The sequence below is a fragment of the Bos indicus x Bos taurus genome, chromosome 3 (genome assembly GCF_003369695.1).
Source record: "Bos indicus x Bos taurus breed Angus x Brahman F1 hybrid chromosome 3, Bos_hybrid_MaternalHap_v2.0, whole genome shotgun sequence".
Lineage (NCBI taxonomy): Eukaryota > Metazoa > Chordata > Mammalia > Artiodactyla > Bovidae > Bos > Bos indicus x Bos taurus.
In genome coordinates, this window is record NC_040078.1 from 49,567,335 (window position 1) to 49,587,275 (window position 19,941).

General features: G+C 46.0%; 1 protein-coding gene across 1 annotated transcript in view; it reads left to right on the forward strand.

The window, feature by feature from the left end:
* ABCA4 (ATP binding cassette subfamily A member 4) overlaps positions 1-19,941 on the forward strand; it is a 144,247-nt gene that overhangs the window by 20,205 nt on the left and 104,101 nt on the right. The window contains exon 6 of the mRNA XM_027536459.1: positions 5,281-5,478. Within this exon, the coding sequence (XP_027392260.1) occupies positions 5,281-5,478 (198 nt within the window). The remainder of the gene's footprint in view (positions 1-5,280; positions 5,479-19,941) is intronic.

The window sequence follows — 19,941 nt, forward strand, 5'->3', positions numbered from 1 at the left end:
GAGACCTTGAGTTTCTTTTTTCTTTCTTGCTTTCACATTCAGAAGCATTCAGATTCATGCCACATGCTCAGGAGAACACCTCGGGTTCAGTGAGATGATACAGTCCCCATGATGGGATTCTGAAGTGGCACAGAAGCTGGCAGCACTTCAAACACCTCAGAGCTTTAAGACTGGAAGGAACCTAAGAGATCACGTGGCTCAAACTCCCTTTATTGTTGAGGAAACTGAGGTTTATTCATGTAGCCATCAAATACATAGAGACGTTTTAGGTACCAGAATGCAGTGGGAACAATGCGAGGAAACCCCTGACTCCGGGAGCTCACATTCCAGTGGGGACAACAGGCGATGACCACGTAAGCCAAGGGCACCTACGTGCGTTCCCAGGTCGTGAGGAAGGTCCGGCAGCATCTGAGTTAGGAAGGGACGGGGGGGCAGTTTTCAATGTAATCATCAGAGAAGGCCTTCCTGAGGAGATGCTATCTAAGCAGATCTTACTGAACAGTAGACCCAATGCAAATGCCTGTGAGAGGAGAGTGCCAGCTGAGAAACAGGCAAAGCCAGGATCAAGTGTGCTGAGGTGACCTTCAAGGTCATGGAGCCTGATAACAGCTGCATACAGAGCAGACCTCTGCTTTCCTGGGCCGTGTCTCCTCAATGCCAGGCAAACTGCTTGTAACTCCGCTAAACCTGTGTCATCTGTTTTCATAATCTCCTGTATTTGTTCAGAGCATTTTTACCACTAAAGTAAGACTTCCACCTCTCTGAGCACCTGAGCTCCTCACACTAATCCCAAGATGGGTCAAACAGATGAGAAACTTGACATGCCTGGTGGCCGAGAGACTGGTGCCCAGCTAGAGAGCTGGAATTGCTGGAGCTGGAGTGGAATCGGGGTCTTCTCATTCTCAGTCCTGGGCCCTTTCATTGGTTCTCAAGGTCCCCAGACCAGGAGCATCAGCAAGGACTGGGAGTAAATTCACAGGCCTCACCCCAGACTGACCAGCACTCTCCACTTTAACAAACCCACTGGGTGGTTCTAACAGCTCAGGGGTGAGAACCATGGCTCTAATCTAGGGCCTCATGGGCTCCTGGCCCAGCATCCTGGGTGTGTGGGTTCCTAGTGTGATAAACACAGAGAGAATGCATGATAAGCAGGAGCCTTAGCACAGACATCCTGCCTGCCTCTCCTGGCCAGGATGGCACCTCCTCTAGACTCCGGAAGAATTGTTGTTTAGTCACTAAGTCTTGTCTGACTCATCCTGACCCCATGACTGTAGCCCACCAGCCTCCTCCGTCCAAGGGATTTCCCGGTTAAGAATACTGGAGTGGGTTGCCATTTCCTTCTCCAGGGATCAAACCCGCATCTCCTGCATTGGCAGGCGGATTCTTTACCTCTGAGCCACTAGAGACTCCAGGGAAGACGGAGATGTAAACAGAGAAATTTCAGGGCCTGTGTCAGTCTTGAGGCAAAGGTCTGCACAGGGTGCCGTCTGAGCCCGGGGAGAGGAGGGGACTTACCCACCTGCCTGGTTGAGGTTGGTTCTGTTGGATGGGCTTTTCAAGCTGGTTCCCAGTACAACAGTGAAGAAATCCATACCTACCTTTCTGGCTTCTCAGTCCCTGAGGTTTTCATGGAAACTAGACAAGGGGAAATAAGGTTCAGCCCTGACACAGCACATCAGGGCACTTGGAGTGAGGGCAGTGCCCAGGTGCGGCCCCAGTGCACGCCTGGGTAGGCCCTGGGGGTCAGGCCTGGCTGGCTGCCCAGCTCTGCTTGGCTCCCCCTCCCACTCCAACCCAATGGCAGGCAGCATGGATTGCTCACTTTCCCTTTGCTTTCTCTTCAGCTCATAAAACTCAAGTCCTGGAAATGCCTGTGATGACTTCCAGTTGGTAACACAAGGGAGATGGAGATAAGGGCAGGAATTTAGGGGAAATTTCTTTCCAGTTCCTCACCTCTGTGACATTTAGGTCTCCAGCTGCTGTGTTGCTAACATCAGGGCAACAGCCTTTCATGTGGGGAGGAGACAGGGCCATTGGGGTGTGCCTGTGTTTAGTGTTGCAGGCTCTGATTAGCTGAGGCTTCCCTGAGCTTAGGAAGGAGCTCAGCTCCTGCACTCCAGAGGCCAGTCATGTGGACCCAGCTCCCTCCATGCCTCCTACCCACCCTGCTTCTCAGCCCCAGTGACCTGTGAGCCTTCCTCCTGACCTCTTTCTCCATCTCCAACCAACTCTGTAACTCCTGGACAGAACTGTCCCCTGGAACTTCCTCCATGCTGGCAAAGTTCTCTCTGTGCCATCTATAGGGTAACCATAGCCGTGTGTGGCTAGTGGGCATGTGAGACGAGGCTAGTACAAGTGAGGAAGTGAATTTTAAATGCCATTTAATTTTAATTACCTTAATCGATCACATAGGGTGTGCTGCTCTCTAATTGATCATCATTATACATGGGATTTTGTTCTTGACTGTCAAGACTGGATATCCCTCTGCCTAGTATCTGAGCACAGCTCCAAAGGGAATCCCCTCGCCCCATCTAGGGAATTATTAGATGACTGAAGTAGCAGAGTACTCTGGCTTATCCCTCACCACACCCCTTACCCACAGCCCAGGAAACTCCTGAACTTTCTTCAAGGCCCAGCTCAAATGTTACTTCCTCAATCGAATGGTTCATAAACTCTCCCTTCTTTGTCCCGCCCCTCCCCCTGCCCTACTTGACAAGAGAATTAAGAGCAAAAGTTGTTCAAAATGGCTAAGCAAAAGCTCTGGGTTCAAATCTCAGCAAGGTCACACAGTTAACTGCAAGTTAAATTAATCACTCTATTTCCTCATGTGTAAAATGGAGACAATAAAATTTCCTACCATATACAGTGGTTGTGGGAGGTTAAAGACTTAGTATCTATAAACCACTTAACACCTGGCACATAGTAAACACTTAATAAATACCAGCTACTTTTACTAGCGATTCTTAATGCTCCCTCTTCCGTGCTCTGGTTTCACTACGTTCATTCTAGCACTTCAGTTCAGTTCAGTTCAGTTCAGTCGCTCAGTCATGTCCAACTCTTTGTGACCCCATGAATCGCAGCACGCCAGGCCTCCCTGACCATCACCAACTCCCGGAGTTCACTCAGACTCATGTCCATCGAGTCAGTGATGCCATCCAGCCATCTCATCCTCTGTCGTCCCCTTCTCCTCTTGCCCCCAATCCCTCCCAGCATCAGAGTTTTTTCCAGTGAGTCAACTCTTCACATGAGGTGGCCAAAGTATTGGAGTTTCAGCTTGAGCATCATTTCTTCCAAAGAAATCCCAGGGCTGATCTCCTTCAGAATGGACTGCTTGGATCTCCTTGCAGTCCAAGGGACTCTCAAGAGTCTTCTCCAGCACCACAGTTCAAAAGCATCAATTCTTCGGCGCTCACCCTTCTTTACAGTCCAACTCTCACATCCATACATGACCACAGGAAAAACCACAGCCTTGACTAGACGAACCTTTGTTGGCAAAGTAATGTCTCTGTTTTTGAATATGCTATCTAGATTGGTCATAACTTTCCTTCCAAGGAGTAAGCATCTTTTAATTTCATGGCTGCAGTCACCATCTGCAGTGATTTTGGAGCCCAAAAAATTAAAGTCTGACACTGTTTCCACTGTTTCCCCATCTATCTGCCACGAAGTGATGGGATCGGATGCCATGATCTTCGTTTTCTGAATGTTGAGCTTTCAGCCAACTTTTTCACTCTCCTCTTTCACTTTCATCAAGAGGCTTTTTAGTTCCTCTTCACTTTCTGCCATAAGGGTGGTGTCATCTGCATATCTGAGGTTATTGATATTTCTCCTGGCAATCTTGATTCTAGCTTGTGTTTCTTCCAGCCCAGTGTTTCTCATGATATACTCTGCTGCTGTTTAAATGCCTGCATTTCTAGCTAGCCCATGAGCTTTTTGGAGGGCAGAAAATTTATCTCATTCTCTCTGCATGCCTGGTAACTCTCCTAGTCCCTGCAGAATGGGAACACAGTGAATGAGCATTGAATGAATGAGTGGCACTCGTCTGGTGTCCCAGCTTTCCTCCAGCCTGTTGTATAACCCTATCAAGTCACCTAACCCCTTCAGCCTCACTTCTCTCCTCTGAGATACTAGAGGTTTGGACAAAATGAGTTAATTAATTCCCTCCCCTGTGTAGAATCCATGGGACTGTGGAGGCCAAGGAAGTCCATGAGCCTGTTCTGTTCATGGTATTTAATGCTTTTGTCCACTGGGAGTCCAGGACTCCAGGAGGCCATTTACTGTGCTGGGTGGATAAAGGTCCCTGGCCAGGGCTGAGGCCTCCTTTGCCTCTGGAGGCCATCAGGGAGCTTGTGCTTTGAGAGTCACTGCCCACGGGAGGTTTCTGATGTGGGTGCTCCAGGGGTTAACATCATTGGATAAAATACAGGGTGCCTAGTTAAATTTGAATTTTAAATAAACAATAAATAATTTTTTCAGCATAAGGATGTTCTATTTGGACTCCATTTGGGACATACTTGTACCAAAAATTGTTCACTGTTTATCTGAAATTCAGATTTAACTGGGCATCCAGTATTTGTATATGTAAATCTGGTGAGACAGGAAGGGGGAGAGGTGGTCATTCACCATCACTCCAAATGCATTCTAGCTACTCGCCCCCCTCAGCTGCACACAGTAGGTCCTGATGGTACCTTAGCATCATGTGCTAAGAAGGAATGGCTCATGTCGTAAAGTCTCTCTGTTAAAATGAGGCTTGGGAGTGTTTTCATTTTCTGTGGCTGCTGTAACAAATTACCACAAACTTAGTGGCTTAAAACAACACACATTTATTATTTTATGGTTCCAGAGATCACATTCTGAAAGTCAAGGTGCCAGCAGGGCTGTGCTCCTTACTGGGCAGTCTAGAGGAAAGTTCAATTTCTTGCCTTTTCTAGCTTCTAGAGACTGTCTACGTTCCTCAGCTGGTGGCCTCCCTTCATCTTCACGGCTAGTAGTGGCCGGTCCAGTCTTCCCCGCATCAAATTATCCTGACATTGTTTATTCTGCTATTCTCTTCCACATTTAAAGGACTCTTGTGATTACATTGGGTTCACCCAGATAATCCAAAATCATCTCCTTATTTTAAAGTCAGATGAATAGCAACCTTAATTTCATCTGCAATCTTTAATTCCGCTCGCTGTGCTGCATAGCATATTCACAGGGTCTGTGGGTTAGGACATGGAATCACTGGGGGGCCAGTATTCTTCTACACAGGGAGGTTTCCAGTGTTGCTTTTCCTTTCTGCAGTTTGCTCGTGGAGTCCCAGACCTGATGCTGAAGGACATCGCCTGCAGCGAGGCCCTCCTGGAGCGTTTCCTGATCTTTCCCCAGCGCCGTGCAGCCCAGACAGTGCGTGGCAGCTTGTGCTCCCTCTCTCAGGGAACCCTACAGTGGATGGAAGACACCCTGTACGCCAACGTGGACTTCTTCAAGCTCTTCCACGTGGTAAGGGAGGTGTTCAGCTGCTCGCCCCTTGGGAGGTAATTTCTGGAGGCAGTATAGCCAGGAGACAGGCCACTGGGAACTCATGAATGAACAGTCAGGGAAGGCATAAACTTGGTGTTCAAGACAGGCTCCAGAGGTCCCCAAACCAGCTGACAGTATTTCCAGAACATGGCCCAGACATGCAGCAGTCACCACTAGGTTCACCCTTAGACTTGGGTTGGGGCAGGCCTAGGCCCATGCCAAATGTGGGACCAGCCCTCTTCGCCACCACTGGCAGTATGGAAAGGAGGAGGCCTGGGGGGACCCCTGGATTGGCTTCCTGGCTAGGTCATCATGGACATGATGGTTAACCTTTCTTGGCCCTATCACTCATCTGTAAGACAAATATAATACTTTGAAGAATAGTAGAAAAGATACATTAAAAATATATGCAAAACATTTAATAAATGTCAGTGAATGAGAGCTTTACACTCCCTTCTCTGGGTCTGCTTTTGACCTCAGAGCTTACTGTTTATGGGTAGAAAAGAACAGAGAAAATGTTACAGAAAATTTGCAAAAATTTGGCATGCCTGATCTAGCACAACGCTATGCTCAGAACGACATCCTACATAGTCTTGGGATTCGATTGTATCTCTTCTTTTGCTCGAAGGGGCCTCCCTGGTGGCTCTCAGATGGTAAAGAATCTGCCCGCAACACGGGAGACCCAGGTTCAATACCTGGGTCAGGAAATCCCCTGCAGAAGGAAATGGCAACTCACTCCAATATTCTTGCATAGAGAATTCCAAGGACAGAGGAGCCTGGTGCGCTACAGTCCATGGGGTCTCAAAGAGTCGGACACGACTGAGTGACTAATACACATACACACACACACACACACACACACACACACACACACACACACACACACACACACGATGAGAGGGATAGGCTTCAGGCATTTGTTCTCGCACTTCAGAGTGCCTGAAAATCATCAGGGAAGCTGGTAAAAGATGCAAGCTCTAAATTCCTACCCCCAGAGGTTGATTCAGGAAACCTGGGCTGGGCCGCAATCTGCTGTTAACACAGGTGATTCTGATAGAGGTCTTTGTAGGCCACGCTTCAAGAAACACTCAGAATTAGAATTTTCTAGCATTGAATTGTGTTTTCTCTTTCGCCTACATTGTAATATCTGGAACTATATTTCAGGGAGTGCCAGTCAACTGAGAACTTGCCGGAGGAATTTGTGTTTTGTCTTAAAAAAACAAAACAAACTGCTTCTTAGTATATTTTTAAGAGAGTTATTAACTGATTTATTTCTGGCTGCTCTGGGTCTCTGTTGCTACTCGTGGACTTTCTCTAGTTGCGGGAGCGGGGGCCGCTCTCTAGCTGTGGTCTGTGGGCTTCTCACTGCAGTAGCTCCTCTTGTTTCAGGACACAGGCTCTGGGGCACGTGGGCTTCAGTAGTTGTGGCACACAGACTTAGTTGTCCCATGGCACGTGGGGTCTTCCCAGACCAGGGATCAAACCTGTGTCCCCTGCATTGGCAGGCGGATTGTTAACCACTGCACCACAAGCGAAGCACTGTGGATTTTTGCTTTGCTTTGCTTTTTTTTTTTTTAATTTGCTCTCTCAAGTAGAAAATTTGCCTTAGGCTTGTCTTTAAAAGCAAGGTGAAGGCCTTTAAAAACAAAGTAAAACAAGACCCCACAGTTAATGGCAAGGTTCACACTTCATTCCTTTCAGTGTGACTTTTCCTTGAAATGTCACTCCATAATTTTCCCAGTTCATTGGGGATCCAGAGTGGGTAAAGGGGTCATATCTATGGATGCCACCGATACTGAGAGTCAAGGGCCCCAGAAAAGATCTCTGCCAGGAGAATAAAAAGTCACGCATTTCTAACTTCTCTGTCCAAAGTGCCTCGAGGAACCCAATTTTAGACAGTTCTCAGTTTGTTTTCAGATTCGGACAGGAGAGTGAGTAGGTGATGAAGGTCCTTATTCTGGACAGCTGAACCCCAGCACCGTGGGAGACCAGCTCCTGCATTTGTAGGTTTGTATTTGAAGATCTGTGGGAGGTTCCCTGAGTACCTGGAATATGCAATCCTCTGGGCGCTAGAAAAGGGGTAGGGGCATGTGTCTCTTTTTGAAGCACCTTTATAGCAAATGTACCTTTGGGGCATGAAGACAGACAGCTTGTATACAGCAGGACAAAGGGCGACCTGCGCACAATGGTTCATTAGGGTCTGGACCCATAACTTAGGCTACTGACTTTAGATGTTTATCATATAAGAAAAACCAGCATGCTTTTTCTTCTGTCCTTATATGCTGCTCTGGCAAGTGTCAGCATTCAAAAACCAGAGAATTTTGGTTGGTCACCCTCACCTCCCTGAGATGGACCCTGGGTGCTTGCCCACCACCCACGTACACGTGTCCATGCACTCAAACCTGAATTGGACCAGGCACTGAGGCCAAGGGCCCAGCCACGGTCTGCACACCCTTACTGAATTCCCAGCTACCCTGAGACAAACAGGCCATGTCACAGCACTGAGGCTTAGGACATTTGGCCTCTAGAACAGTGGTTTCCAGCGTGGTTGCATACTGAGTTACCTGCGGAGCTTTTAAAAGTTACGAATACCACCTTTCCCCACAGCTGATTGATTTTGATTCAATTGCTTTTAGCATTTAAAAAAAAATTTACGTATTTTATTTTTGGTGTGCTGGGTCTTCATTGCTGTGTGGGCTTTTCTCTGGTTGTGGAGAGCGGGACTCCTTTAGTTGCAGTGCAGAGGCTTCTCATTGTGATGGCTTTTGTTTCGGAGCACTGGCTCTAGGGAGCTCAGGCTTCAGTGGTGGCAGCATGTGGGTTCAGTAATAGAGGCGCCCAGGCTCTAGAGCACAGGCTCAATAGATGTGCACACAGGTTTAGTTGGTATGCAGCATGTAGGATCTTTCTGGATCAGGGACTGAACACGTGTCTTCTGCATTTGGCCAGCAGATTCTTTACCACTGAGCCCCTAGGGAAGCTCTCTTTTAGCATTTTTAAAAGCTTCCCAGGCATTCTCATTCCAGCCAGGGTTGAGAGTTGTGGACCTACAATATAGGAGTTTGATTTACAGACTTAATTTCTGTAGACCAAGCATGTGAATGAGTGCTAGTCGCTCAGTTGTGTCTGACTCTGCAACCCATGGACTGTAGCCCACCAGGCTACTCTGTTCATGGGATCTTCCGGGCAAGCATACTGGAGTGGGTAGCCATCTCCTTCTCCAGGGGATCTTTCTGGCCCAGGGATGGAACCGGGGTCTCCTGAATTGCAGGCGGATTCTTTACCAACTGAGCTATGAGGGAAGACCAAGCGTAATAATAATAGTACCCAAATGCCCCGAAGGCCTCAGAGCACTTTCACTTTTCACCCCTAAGACCAGGGTGTTGTGCAGAAGCGTCTTCCCTGCTGTTGACCCAGAGACTGCCAAGAGGAGAAAGCCCTGGCAGGAGATGGGCTAACCCTGCAGATAGGGTTGCCCTACCTTCCATCTTCTTGCTCCTGCTTGTCTGTGGGGGAAGACCTGACCAAGACAGGACACATGGGCCCAAGCAAAGAGGACAAACAACCTAGGTGATGACCTTGAAACGTGCTTTTCCAGCTGACAAATGGACTAAGTAACTAAACATCTACAAAGAAGGAAACCTACGTGGCTCAGATGGTAAAGAATCTGTCTGTATTGCAGGCAGACGCAGGTTCGACCCCTGGGTCAGGAAGATCTCCTGGAGAAGGGAATGGCAACCCACTCCAATATGCTTGCCTGGAGAATCCCATGGACAGAGGAGCCTGACAGGCTACAGTCCCTAGGGTTGCAGAGTTAGACATGACTGAGCGATTAACACCAACATGAAGAAGGAAACCTATAAGGAATTATTTGCAGTAAGATGGAACTTTTGCTCCTATACCCACCCTATCAATGATTTTAGAAAAACAGTGATGAAACGGGCACAGAAAAGCTCAGGGCAGACCCTCCAACCCTCTCAGAGGGGCATGGGCCAGGCATAGCTGCTCGGAGGCCGGGGCAGAGGCCTCCCTGGGAGAGGGCTGTTGTTGCAGCTGGTTGGCAAGCAGCCAAGCTTAGGTCCTGTGCGCTGAATGCGTCTTCCGTTCTCCTGGGCTGTTTTTCAGGCACATGTGTATCAGTGTATAAATAAGCTTTCAGTAATTGCCAAATTGGTGCTCACTAACAAAGAGAGAGGGGCCAACTCACTAAACCACTGCATGACACCTACCCCTGTTGTGTCAGGACCTGGGCGTGTGGGTGGAAGTTTAACCCCCAAACTGGCCATACAGCCAAGAAAACTAGGAGAAGGGGGCTGGGGACTCAGCACCAACTGGGGCCAGCTGTGTTTTTCCTCAGCCCCTTGGAGATCAGAAGTGAGTGTTGTCATCCTCAAATAATCCAAGTGCAGTACCCACGCCTTCCTCCACCCCACCCATCCCCAGATGTACGCTCGCGTGTACACACACACACACACACACACACACTCCTCTCTCTCTCTCTCTCTGTGCCCAATAACCTAGGCAGACTGGGAAAAAAACAGCAGCCAGCTGACTGGATTTACTCCAAGAAGAATTAGCCCCTCTTGCTTTCACCTGGGTTGAGATGGTTTAAAAGAGCTTGCCTTCACCTGTGGCCTTTTCAGACCTAACACCCCCAGCTTGAAACCCAGCAGCTCAGGCCTGGGCCGAGGTACTGAGACTGCCGAGGCTACCTGAAACGTCTTGCACCTCATAAAAAACGGTGTGTCAGTTTCGGGTGAGGGGTTGGGCTGTTTCCCATCTGATCTGGCCCAAGGCGTGTGTGTCCCTCCCCCTCCTCCTCCCCCTTCAATCCTTCCTGTTTTCTCCCTGACTCCTGGTGCACAGCTTTGAAATCTTGCTGAGAAGCAAATCTGTCCCTTCAGCTCTGCATGTTTATTTGTGGAAGTTCGGCAGGAGAACTGAGGCGGGTGCCAAGACCTGCCACGCTGCTGGGAAATCTGCGTTTCCCTCCCTTCCCCCTCTCAATGGACACTGATAGAGGAAATTGGCCTCCCCGGCATTTTGGCCCGTGGTTTTCCCCTTTGCAGTCGCTTCCAATGTGACATGATTCAGCTTTCTTTCCTTTCCCTCAACTACTACTCTGAAACATTTTGAGTTTTCTGACTTCATTTTCCCTGTGTCTTTGTGACTATGGGGTGGCTGAACATTGATTGAGTTCCATAGGAGAAAGGCCAGTCTTAGGGGTGCTTGCTACATGCTCTTTTCAATGTCCTGCTTTGTTCTTGGCTCTGCTCCCTAAATTCCTGAATCACTGGGAATAAGCGTGGGTGGACTGCCCCTGCTCAGTGTGAGCTGGCCGTGGTTTCTGCTCTCTTGGATCATTCGTTGCAGTTTGTTAAATTTCAACTATGCGTTTCAGTTTTCGGGTGACGTTGCCACCTCAAAATTCTCTGGAAAAGCCCCATGTCTCCAGGATTTTGTGATGGTTTCTCCCATTAGTGACTTCACTTCATGATCTCTCTCCTCCCCTCTTTGAATCCTTGGGCTGTCAACATTCTCCCATTTTTGCAGGGTGTCTCGGGGGAAGGAAGAGAAAGCAGTGGTGCTCGGTGTCAGCAATGTGGAGGGAAGCGCAGCAGGCTGAGCAAAAAGAAAATCAAGTTAGAAAATAGATTGTTTTTTGAAAATTATTTAGCCACAGCAAATACAGCTGATTTATAGCATTAGTATTTGTTCTTTCTACAGCTACAAAATTATGTGTCTATTATAATTCAAAATTTTGGCAAGCTGATTTTGATAAAGAAATGAAATGGAAGAGAGAGGGACATTAATGTATGTTAAATGTATATTAGGATTATGGGCTTGACTGGCATTGGCCTGCAATGGTTTCTTTTAGGCTCCAGGCACCAGTAGGTGCCTGGAGCCTAAAATAGGCCAGGGCTTATTTTCTTACCAGATGAGTTGTAGCTTTATGAATTTAAAAAGGAGAAAAAGACTTAGAGGTCAAAACTAAAGTCACTTAGGACACAAACAGTCCCCTGCAAAGACTGCTCTTAGGATAAAGTGTCCTGGGGTTCTGGCCTTTATTCAGTAGCTGTAGATAGAGTAGCAACGTGTTAGGCATCCGGTTTTCTCCAAGGTAAACTGGTTTAAAGAAGGATTTCTGCCTCTGAGTTTTCTTATCTCTCCAGAACAGTAGTTCTTAATCTTTTTATAGATTAGGACTGCCTTTGAGAACGTGACAACAGCTCTAAGCCTTTTCCCTACAGAAATGTGAGTTCACACGGACACACAGCAGGTGGGGGCGCTTGAAGCCTCTGAAGTCAGACCCCAAGTTAAGAGCTTTTGCATTAAAATTTCTTTCCTACTTACCATTCATGTATATCCTTTCCAAAAGATTTAAAATACAGCCACAGATTCTTCCTTAATTCTCCTTATCAAGTAATCAGCTTCTCCCCTGAGCACAGGACCCCAGAGAGAGAGAAAGGACCAGAAGGCCGACAGCCTGCTGGGGTGCACAAGATCTCCTGATGGTCAGGGGCCTGGTCCTGGCTCTGCACTGGCCCCTTCCTTGCTGTCATTTGCAAGGAACTCAGCTTCCCCATGTGTAAAATTGAGACAGCAAAACCTATTCCCTGGATCTCATAGGATTCAGTGGTGAAATTTACATTAGAGGTAGAAAAGCACTTTGAAACAAAAAGCATTTTTGCTCTTACAAAAATAAGAATGTCGCTGCTTTGTGGGGGGCCGCCTCATTGCTCCACTCCCAGAAGTGTCCTCCTCAAACACTTAGGTGGGACATTCTTCCTCCCCAGACCCCCAGACCCTCAGACTAGGAAGAGGACTATTTCAAGGGGTAGTCTCTTGGCTGCCCCTAGATTCCAAACTCAGTTTTGCATTCATCAGCCACAAATACTGAAAACAAAACTGAAGTCACCATGGAAAGAAAAAGGCCCAGTTTCTGTTGAGCCGGAGAGAGTCCCATTACTTGTCTGTTCAAGAGCCCACCCTCTCATTCAGACTCTCTGCCCCTCCTTCCTCCCCAGTTCTGGGAGACAGCTTGTCTCTGTGACCTCTCCCGGTAGAGACAGTTTGGCATTTCCCCACTGCTCTGAGTGATTTAGTCTGAATTCTCTACTCATGACGCATTTCCTGGTACTCAGGGTGTCCCCTCCTGGTTGCCCCCTCACCACTGAAGCTGGTTTCCTCTCTTTTCATCTGATGCTTCACAACTGTCAGGTTGCAACAAACATGCTTCAAATCTACATTCCTCCAGTTGCCTAGCAACAACTTCCCTCCCGGATAAATCTGGATTTCCTGTAGCAGCCCACAATTAAACACAGTGGGCCCCTCACTGTCTGTCTACCGCTTCGTCTGCTTTTCACCTCTGTCTGGGTGGTTTAAAGACAGAAGCTCACCCTTTACTCCAGAGCCCTCCACCAGTTCCCAGAGACCACGTTATCCTTGTAAAGACAATTTTAACCCAAGGTTACCTATTCACCCTTGTGTTAGATCCTCAACTTAGAAATCAATACTGGTTTCCAGATGGCCTTCTTTGAATCAGAGAAAGTAAAACAAAAATGTCAACTCTTAAAACATGTCTTTTTTTGTGCTGACAGCGTGGCATCTGTTTGATTAACCTGTCGGATCCAAAGTGTCAGCAAGAATTGCTCAAGTGAGACTTTTTTAGTAGCTGCTGCTGCTGCTAAGTCACTTCAGTTCTGTCCGACTCTGTGTGACCCCACAGACAGCAGCCCACGAGGCTCCCCCTTCCCTGGGATTCTCCAGGCAAGAACACTGGAGTGGGTTGCCAATTCCTTCTCCAATGCATGAAAGTGAAAGTGAAGTCACTCAGTCATGTCCAACTCTTTGCGACCCCATGGACGGCAGCCTACCAGGCTCCTCCGCCCATGGGATTTTCCAGGCAAGAGTACTGGAGTAGGTTACCATTGCTTTCTCTGTTAGTAGGGAATATAGTTTATTCTGCCTCAAGAAAAAATATTACACAGTCCCAAAGGATAGGCATGTACCTCGTCCCTTGAGAACCCAGAGACCTCATGTAACCAGAATTTTCTTGGCTACTGGGTAGGACCTTGTATCCATTTTTCAAGTTCTGGACCAAGGCCCAGGAACCCCTCAGACCTCCCAAAGCTGATGGAAGATGATAGAGACCTACTTTTCTATAGCCCTATCTGTATATCCAATCTTCCTTATGAGATCTAATCAGGTCTTAAACGGGTTGAGTTCAACTTGAGTGCTGAGGACAGGCGTGACATAGAAGGGTTACTTGTTGTTTGGGAAATTGAGAGAATTTATTTGGCATAGGAAACAGTGGTGTGCGTGTGTATGTGTGAGAGAGAGAGAGATGATGATACTTGCCATTTTGGTCTGTGACCTTTTTTTCCAGAAATGTTTTCATATTTCCATTCAAATAAATTTACAGTCCCTTCCGGTTCTTTTGGCAGGAACAATCCATGCAAATTTGAATAGATACTGGGGGAGGGAGCCTGGGAAAGTTATTTTATAATTTATGGCAACATCAATCAGACAGTTGGTGACTAGACACATATGAAGTGTTCCCTGGGGAGACGGGATGGGGGAGCACTGTTCTGAGATGTAGGTGGTATCTAAAACAGAGGTTCGAGTACAAGATCCTCATTATTTACCATCTCCACTGGAAAGAGCTAGGAAAGGCATTGCAGCTGTGGTACCAGGGATACAGCTGGAACTCAGTAAATATTTATATTAACATAATGAATATTATTAAATTATTTTTTAATGGGATATAGTTGCTTTATAATATTGTCAGTTTCTGCTGTGCGACATGAGTCAGCTATATTCACACATATATCCCCTCTCTCTTGAGCCTCCCTCCCACCCTATACCCATGTAGGTCATCACAGAGCAGCGAGCTGAGTTCCCTGTGCTATATGGCAGGTTCCCACTAGCTATCTATTTTACACATGGCAGTGTATATATGTCAGTCCCAATCTCTCAATTCATCCATACCACACCACCCACCATGTCCACACATCTAGTCTCTATATTTGTGTCTCTATTCCTGCCCAGAAAATAGGGTACCATTTTCTTAGATTCCACATATATATGCACTAATATAAAATATTTGTTTTTCTCTTTCTGATTTACTTCACTCTATATAACAGACAAGACTGAAAAGGAAAATGTTAACCAAACACAAAAACCTCCAGCAGTTGTTCCTCCTGTCCCCCTTCCCCAAATTTCTGGTCTTATTCTGACTGGCTGGCCCTCTAGTCTCTCTTGCCATCTCTCCTTACATTCCTCCTCCTCCTGAAATTCCTGGCCCTCCTGTTCTGTCCATAAACACTGCCCTCACTCTCACGATCATTACCTTGTCTTCTTTCAAAGCAAAACCAAGTCTTAGCTTCCCCCATCCCTAGGCAGAGCCGACCACACCCTTTCTGTAAGTCACCATTGTATCCTGTAAAAATATCTCTCATTGAACCTAAAATCACAATAGACTTTGTCTCTTATCCACTAGATTGTGTTTATTTTCTCATTAAGTGATACAGTACACATTTATTGCACATTTACTATGTACCATACTCTGAAGATATATATAAAAAAAAATGTATTCCTATGCTTAATGAATTTACAGTATAGTAGAAAGACAGAGGGTCTTCCCAGGTGGCTCAGCGATAAAGAATCCACCTGCCAATGTAGGAGATGCAGGTTCAACCTCTGGGTCAGGAAGATCCCCTGGATCTCCAACCCGCTCCAGTATTCTTGCCTGAGAAATCCCATGGACAGGGGAGCCTGATGGGCTACAGGCCACAGGGTCACAAAAGAGTCAGACACGACTTAGCAACTAAAACAACAACAACAGAAAGAGACATGACTTAAAAAAAAATAGCAAACCAGTGTAAAAGTGATAAAAGGACAGAGGATTTAGGAGCAACTAGACGGGGTACATTAACTTACGGGGAAGGAGGGCAAGAAGAGCATGATGGTGAAGGGGAAGAAAGCTTTCTGGAGAAGATGAGGTGGTTTTACCTGACCTGACTGGCCAATAGGGTGAGGATGGGGTGAGATGGAGTGGGTAGGCTGTTTTATTAGGCCCTAAAATGATAACCTAGTAACTAAAGGCAACAGGGTTTGCAGAGGCCTACAAAAATGTTTGAGATCTAAAAATAAAAAATTAATCATACTCTGGTTTCTCTTCAGATCACATAAATCTTTCACCTTTTACTAAAAATAAAAATAATGGCTTCAAAATACAAAGAAAAAGCTTAGAATTAAAGTTAATAAACATTAAATTGAATCCTTAAGAAAGGTAATGTTATTCAACTTTATGGTTAAGTTTAATATTCATGAAATTCTAAATTTAAAAAACTGGTTTATAGATCAGTCTTTCCCTTTACAAACATTAGTAAGTATTTGCAGTGATTGCTTAGACATTGTACCAGATCATTCATTAAATGAGTTCAGTTCAGTTCAGTCGCTCAGTCGTGTCCTACTCTTTGCGACCCCATGAATTGCAGCATGCCAGGCCTCCCTGTCCATCGCCAATCCCGGAGTCCACCCAAACTCATGTCCATCGAGGCTGTGATGCCATCCAGCCATCTCATCCTCTGTTGTCCCCTTCTCCTCCTACCCTCAATCTTTCCCAGCATCAGAGTCTTTTCCAATGAGTCAACTCTTCACATGAGGTGGCCAAAGTACTGGAGTGTCAGCTTCAGCATCAGTCCTTCCAATGAACACCTAGGACTGATCTCCTTTACGATGGACTGGTTGGATCTCCTTGCAGTCCAAGGGACTCTCAAGAGTCTTCTCCAACACCACAGTTCAAAAGCATCAATTCTTTGGTGCTCAGCTTTCTTCACAGTCCAACTCTCACATCCATACATGACCACTGGAAAAACCATAGCCTTGACTAGATGGACCTTGTTGGCAAAGTAATGTCTCTGCTTTTGAATATGCTATCTAGGTTGGTCATAACTTTCCTTCCAAGGAGTAAGCGTCTTTTAATGTCATGGCTGCAATCACCATCTGCAGTGATTTTGGAGCCCCCCAAAATAAAGTCTGACACTGTTTCCACTGTTTCCCCATCTAATTGCCATGAAGTGATGGGACCAGATGCCATAATCTTAGTTTTCTGAATGTTGAGCTTTCAGCCAACTTTTTAACTCTCCTCTTTCACTTTCATCAAGAGACTTTTTAGTTCCTCTTCATTTTCTGCCATAGGGTGGTATCATCTGCATATCTGAGGTTATTGATATTTCTCCCGGCAATCTTGATTCCAGCTTGTGCTTCTTCCAGCCCAGCGTTTCTCATGATGTACTCTGCATAGAAGTTAAAGAAGCGGGGTGACAATATACAGCCTTGACGAACTCCTTTTCCTATTTGGAACCAGTCTGTTGTTCCATGTCCAGTTCTAACTGTTGCTTCCTGACCTGCATACAGGTTTCTCAAAGGCAGGTCAGGTGGTCTGATATTCCCATCTCTTTCAGAACTTTCCACAGTTTATTGTTATCCACACAGTCAAAGGCTTTGGCATAGTCAATAAAGCAGAAGTAGATGTTTTTCTGGAACTCTCTTTCTTTTTCCATGATCCAGCGGATGTTGGCAATTTGACCTCTGGTTCCTCTGCCTTTTCTAAAACCAGGTTGAACATCTGGAAGTTCACGGTTCACGTATTGCTGAAACCTGGCTTGGAGAATTTTGAGCATTACTTTACTAGCGTGTGAGATGAATGCAATTGTGTGGTAGTTTGAGCATTCTTTGGCATTGCCTTTCTTTGGGATTGAAATGAAAACTGACCTTTTCCAGTCCTGTGGCCACTGCTGAGTTTTCCAAATTTGCTGGCATATTGAGTGCAGCACTTTCACAGCATCATCTTTCAGGATTTGAAATAGCTCAACTGGAATTCCATCACCTCCACTAGCTTTGTTCATAGTGATGCTTCCTAAAGCGCACTTGACTTCACATTCCAGGATGTCTGGCTCTAGGTGAGTGATCACACCATCGTGGTTATCTGGGTCATGAAGATCTTTTTTGTACAGTTCTTCTGTGTATTCTTGCCACCTCTTCTTAATATCTTCTGCTTCTGTTAGGTTCATACCATTTCTGTCCTTTATCGAGTCCATCTTTGCATGAAATGTTCCCTTGGTATCTCTGATTTTCTTGAAGAGATCTCTAGTCTTTCCCATTCTGTTGTTTTCCTTTATTTCTTTGCATTGATTGTTGAGGAAGGCTTTCTTATCTCTCCTTGCTATTCTTTGGAACTCTGCATTCAGATGTTTATATCGTTCCTTTTCTCCTTTGCTTTTCACTTTTCTTCTTTGCACAGCTATTTGTAAGGCCTCCTCAGACAGCCATTTTGCTTTTTTCATTTCTTTTCCATGGGGATGGTCTTGCTCCCTGTCTCATGTACAATGTCACGAACCTCCATCCATAGTTCATCAGGCACTCTGTCTATCAGAGCTAGTCCCTTAAATCTATTTCTCACTTCCACTGTATAATCATAAGGGATTTGATTTAGGTCATACCTGAATGGTCTAGTGGTTTTCCCCACTTTGTTAAATTTCAGTCTCAATTTGGCAATAAGGAGTTCATGATCTGAGCTACAGTCAGCTCCCGGTCTTGTTTTTGCTGACTGTATAAAGCAGTTAGTCAAAGTCAAATTTCAAAAGTAAAATTAAGAGCCTTAAAAATGTGTATCTATCTACCTGTATCAATATAGCTATAGACAGAGACACACATGCTTTAAACATGTGAATTTGAGGCAGGATCAAGTTTTAAGATCAGAGCATGCCTAGAGCCTATGGAGATGAAGGAGAGAGGATGGAAAGAAGCTGTCCACTGAGGCAAAGCACAGACATAGATAGTATCTAGTCCACAGTTAAGTGAGGAAAACACACAACAAACTCACAAAGAAGAGAAAGTACTTAAAAGTGATAGGAGCTGTGACTGACTGATTGCTGTCCAGTCTCTGGGTGCATGAATGTGACAGTTGCTTATCTTCTGTGCCTCTGGACTTCTCGTCTCTCTTAGGTGCCTCCCATCATCTAGGACCCTGCTTGTTTTTCTCTGTACAGCTTCTTTAGTCTCCATCCCTTGATTCCAGCTTCTTTCTAAGGCTGTCTTTCCTATTTCTCTTTGCTCCCCTCTCTGCATTTTAATGGCTCATCCTGGCCCACACTCAGATCCAGCACCAGCTTCTAGATCTTCAGGCTTGGATTTTGACAATGGGATGGGGAAGAATCACCCGTGACTCCCAGGCTTCCAGCTCTGGTGACAGGCAGGAGGCAGTGCCACCAACTGAGGAAGGGCATCCCAGAACAGAAGCTGGTTTGGGAGAACATAATGAGATCAGTTTAGGACAAATTGGATTTGAGCAAATTATCCAGCAAACAATTGAAAGTTGGAGATGCAGATTTAGAAGTCATCAACAAAAATGTAGCGGATTAAATGATAAAGGGAATGAAAAAACCCAGAGAGAGTGTGTGGAGTGAGAAGAGCAAGGGTATGGAGGTCCTCGGGAACCTCAGCACATAATGCAGAAGGTGGAAGCAGAAGCACTTGGACAGGCAGAGAGAGAACAGAGGAAACCAGGCAAGCCGAGTGTCATGGAGGAAAAGAGCATGACCAAATTGTCAAGAGCAGAGAGGTCTGAAAAGACCAGAACCGAAAGCATCCTTTAGCCTCTAAAACTGGGGATTCTAGTGAAAGCATCTTGGTAGGATGATGAAGGTAGGAGACTAGGAAGTGCTGGTGAGGAAATGAATCACTGAATGTGAATTGTTCTTCTAAGAAATGTGGGAATAAAGGGTGGAGCAGGGAAGACCTTCTCCCAAGTAAGAGAGAATTCTTCCTGCCTTACTAGCTTTGAAATAGGACATTGATTCTTTTTCTGCTTTTGAACTCAAATTGAAACACCAACTCTTTGTGGGTCTCCAGCCCGCTTGGGCTTCCCTGGTGGCTCAGATGGTAAAGAATCTATCTGCAATGGAGAAGACCCAGGTTCAATCCCTGTGTTGGGAAGATCCCCTGGAGAAGGGAAGGGCTAACCACTCCAGTAGTCTTGCCTAGAGAATTCCATGGACAGAGGAGTCTGATGAACTAGTCCATGGGGTGGCAAAGAGTTGGACATGACTCAGCGACTAATACACACTTAGCCTACCAACTCACCCTGAAGATCTTGGGATTGGCCAGCCTCCATAATTTCATGAGCCAATTCCTTATAATAAATGTCTTCCTATCTATCTATCTTCCTATCTACCTATGCACTGCCCTTAGTAAGCATACCATTTCATGAAGTAGCAGGCACCTGCTTGTTGCTATGAGCATTCATTCATCATATTTGATATGTGCCTGAATGTCTACTATGTGCCCAACACACAGACATAGTTCCTGTCTACATGGAGCTTAGAGTATAATAAGAGAGACAGATAACATGTGAACAGTAGAATCATTACCTAT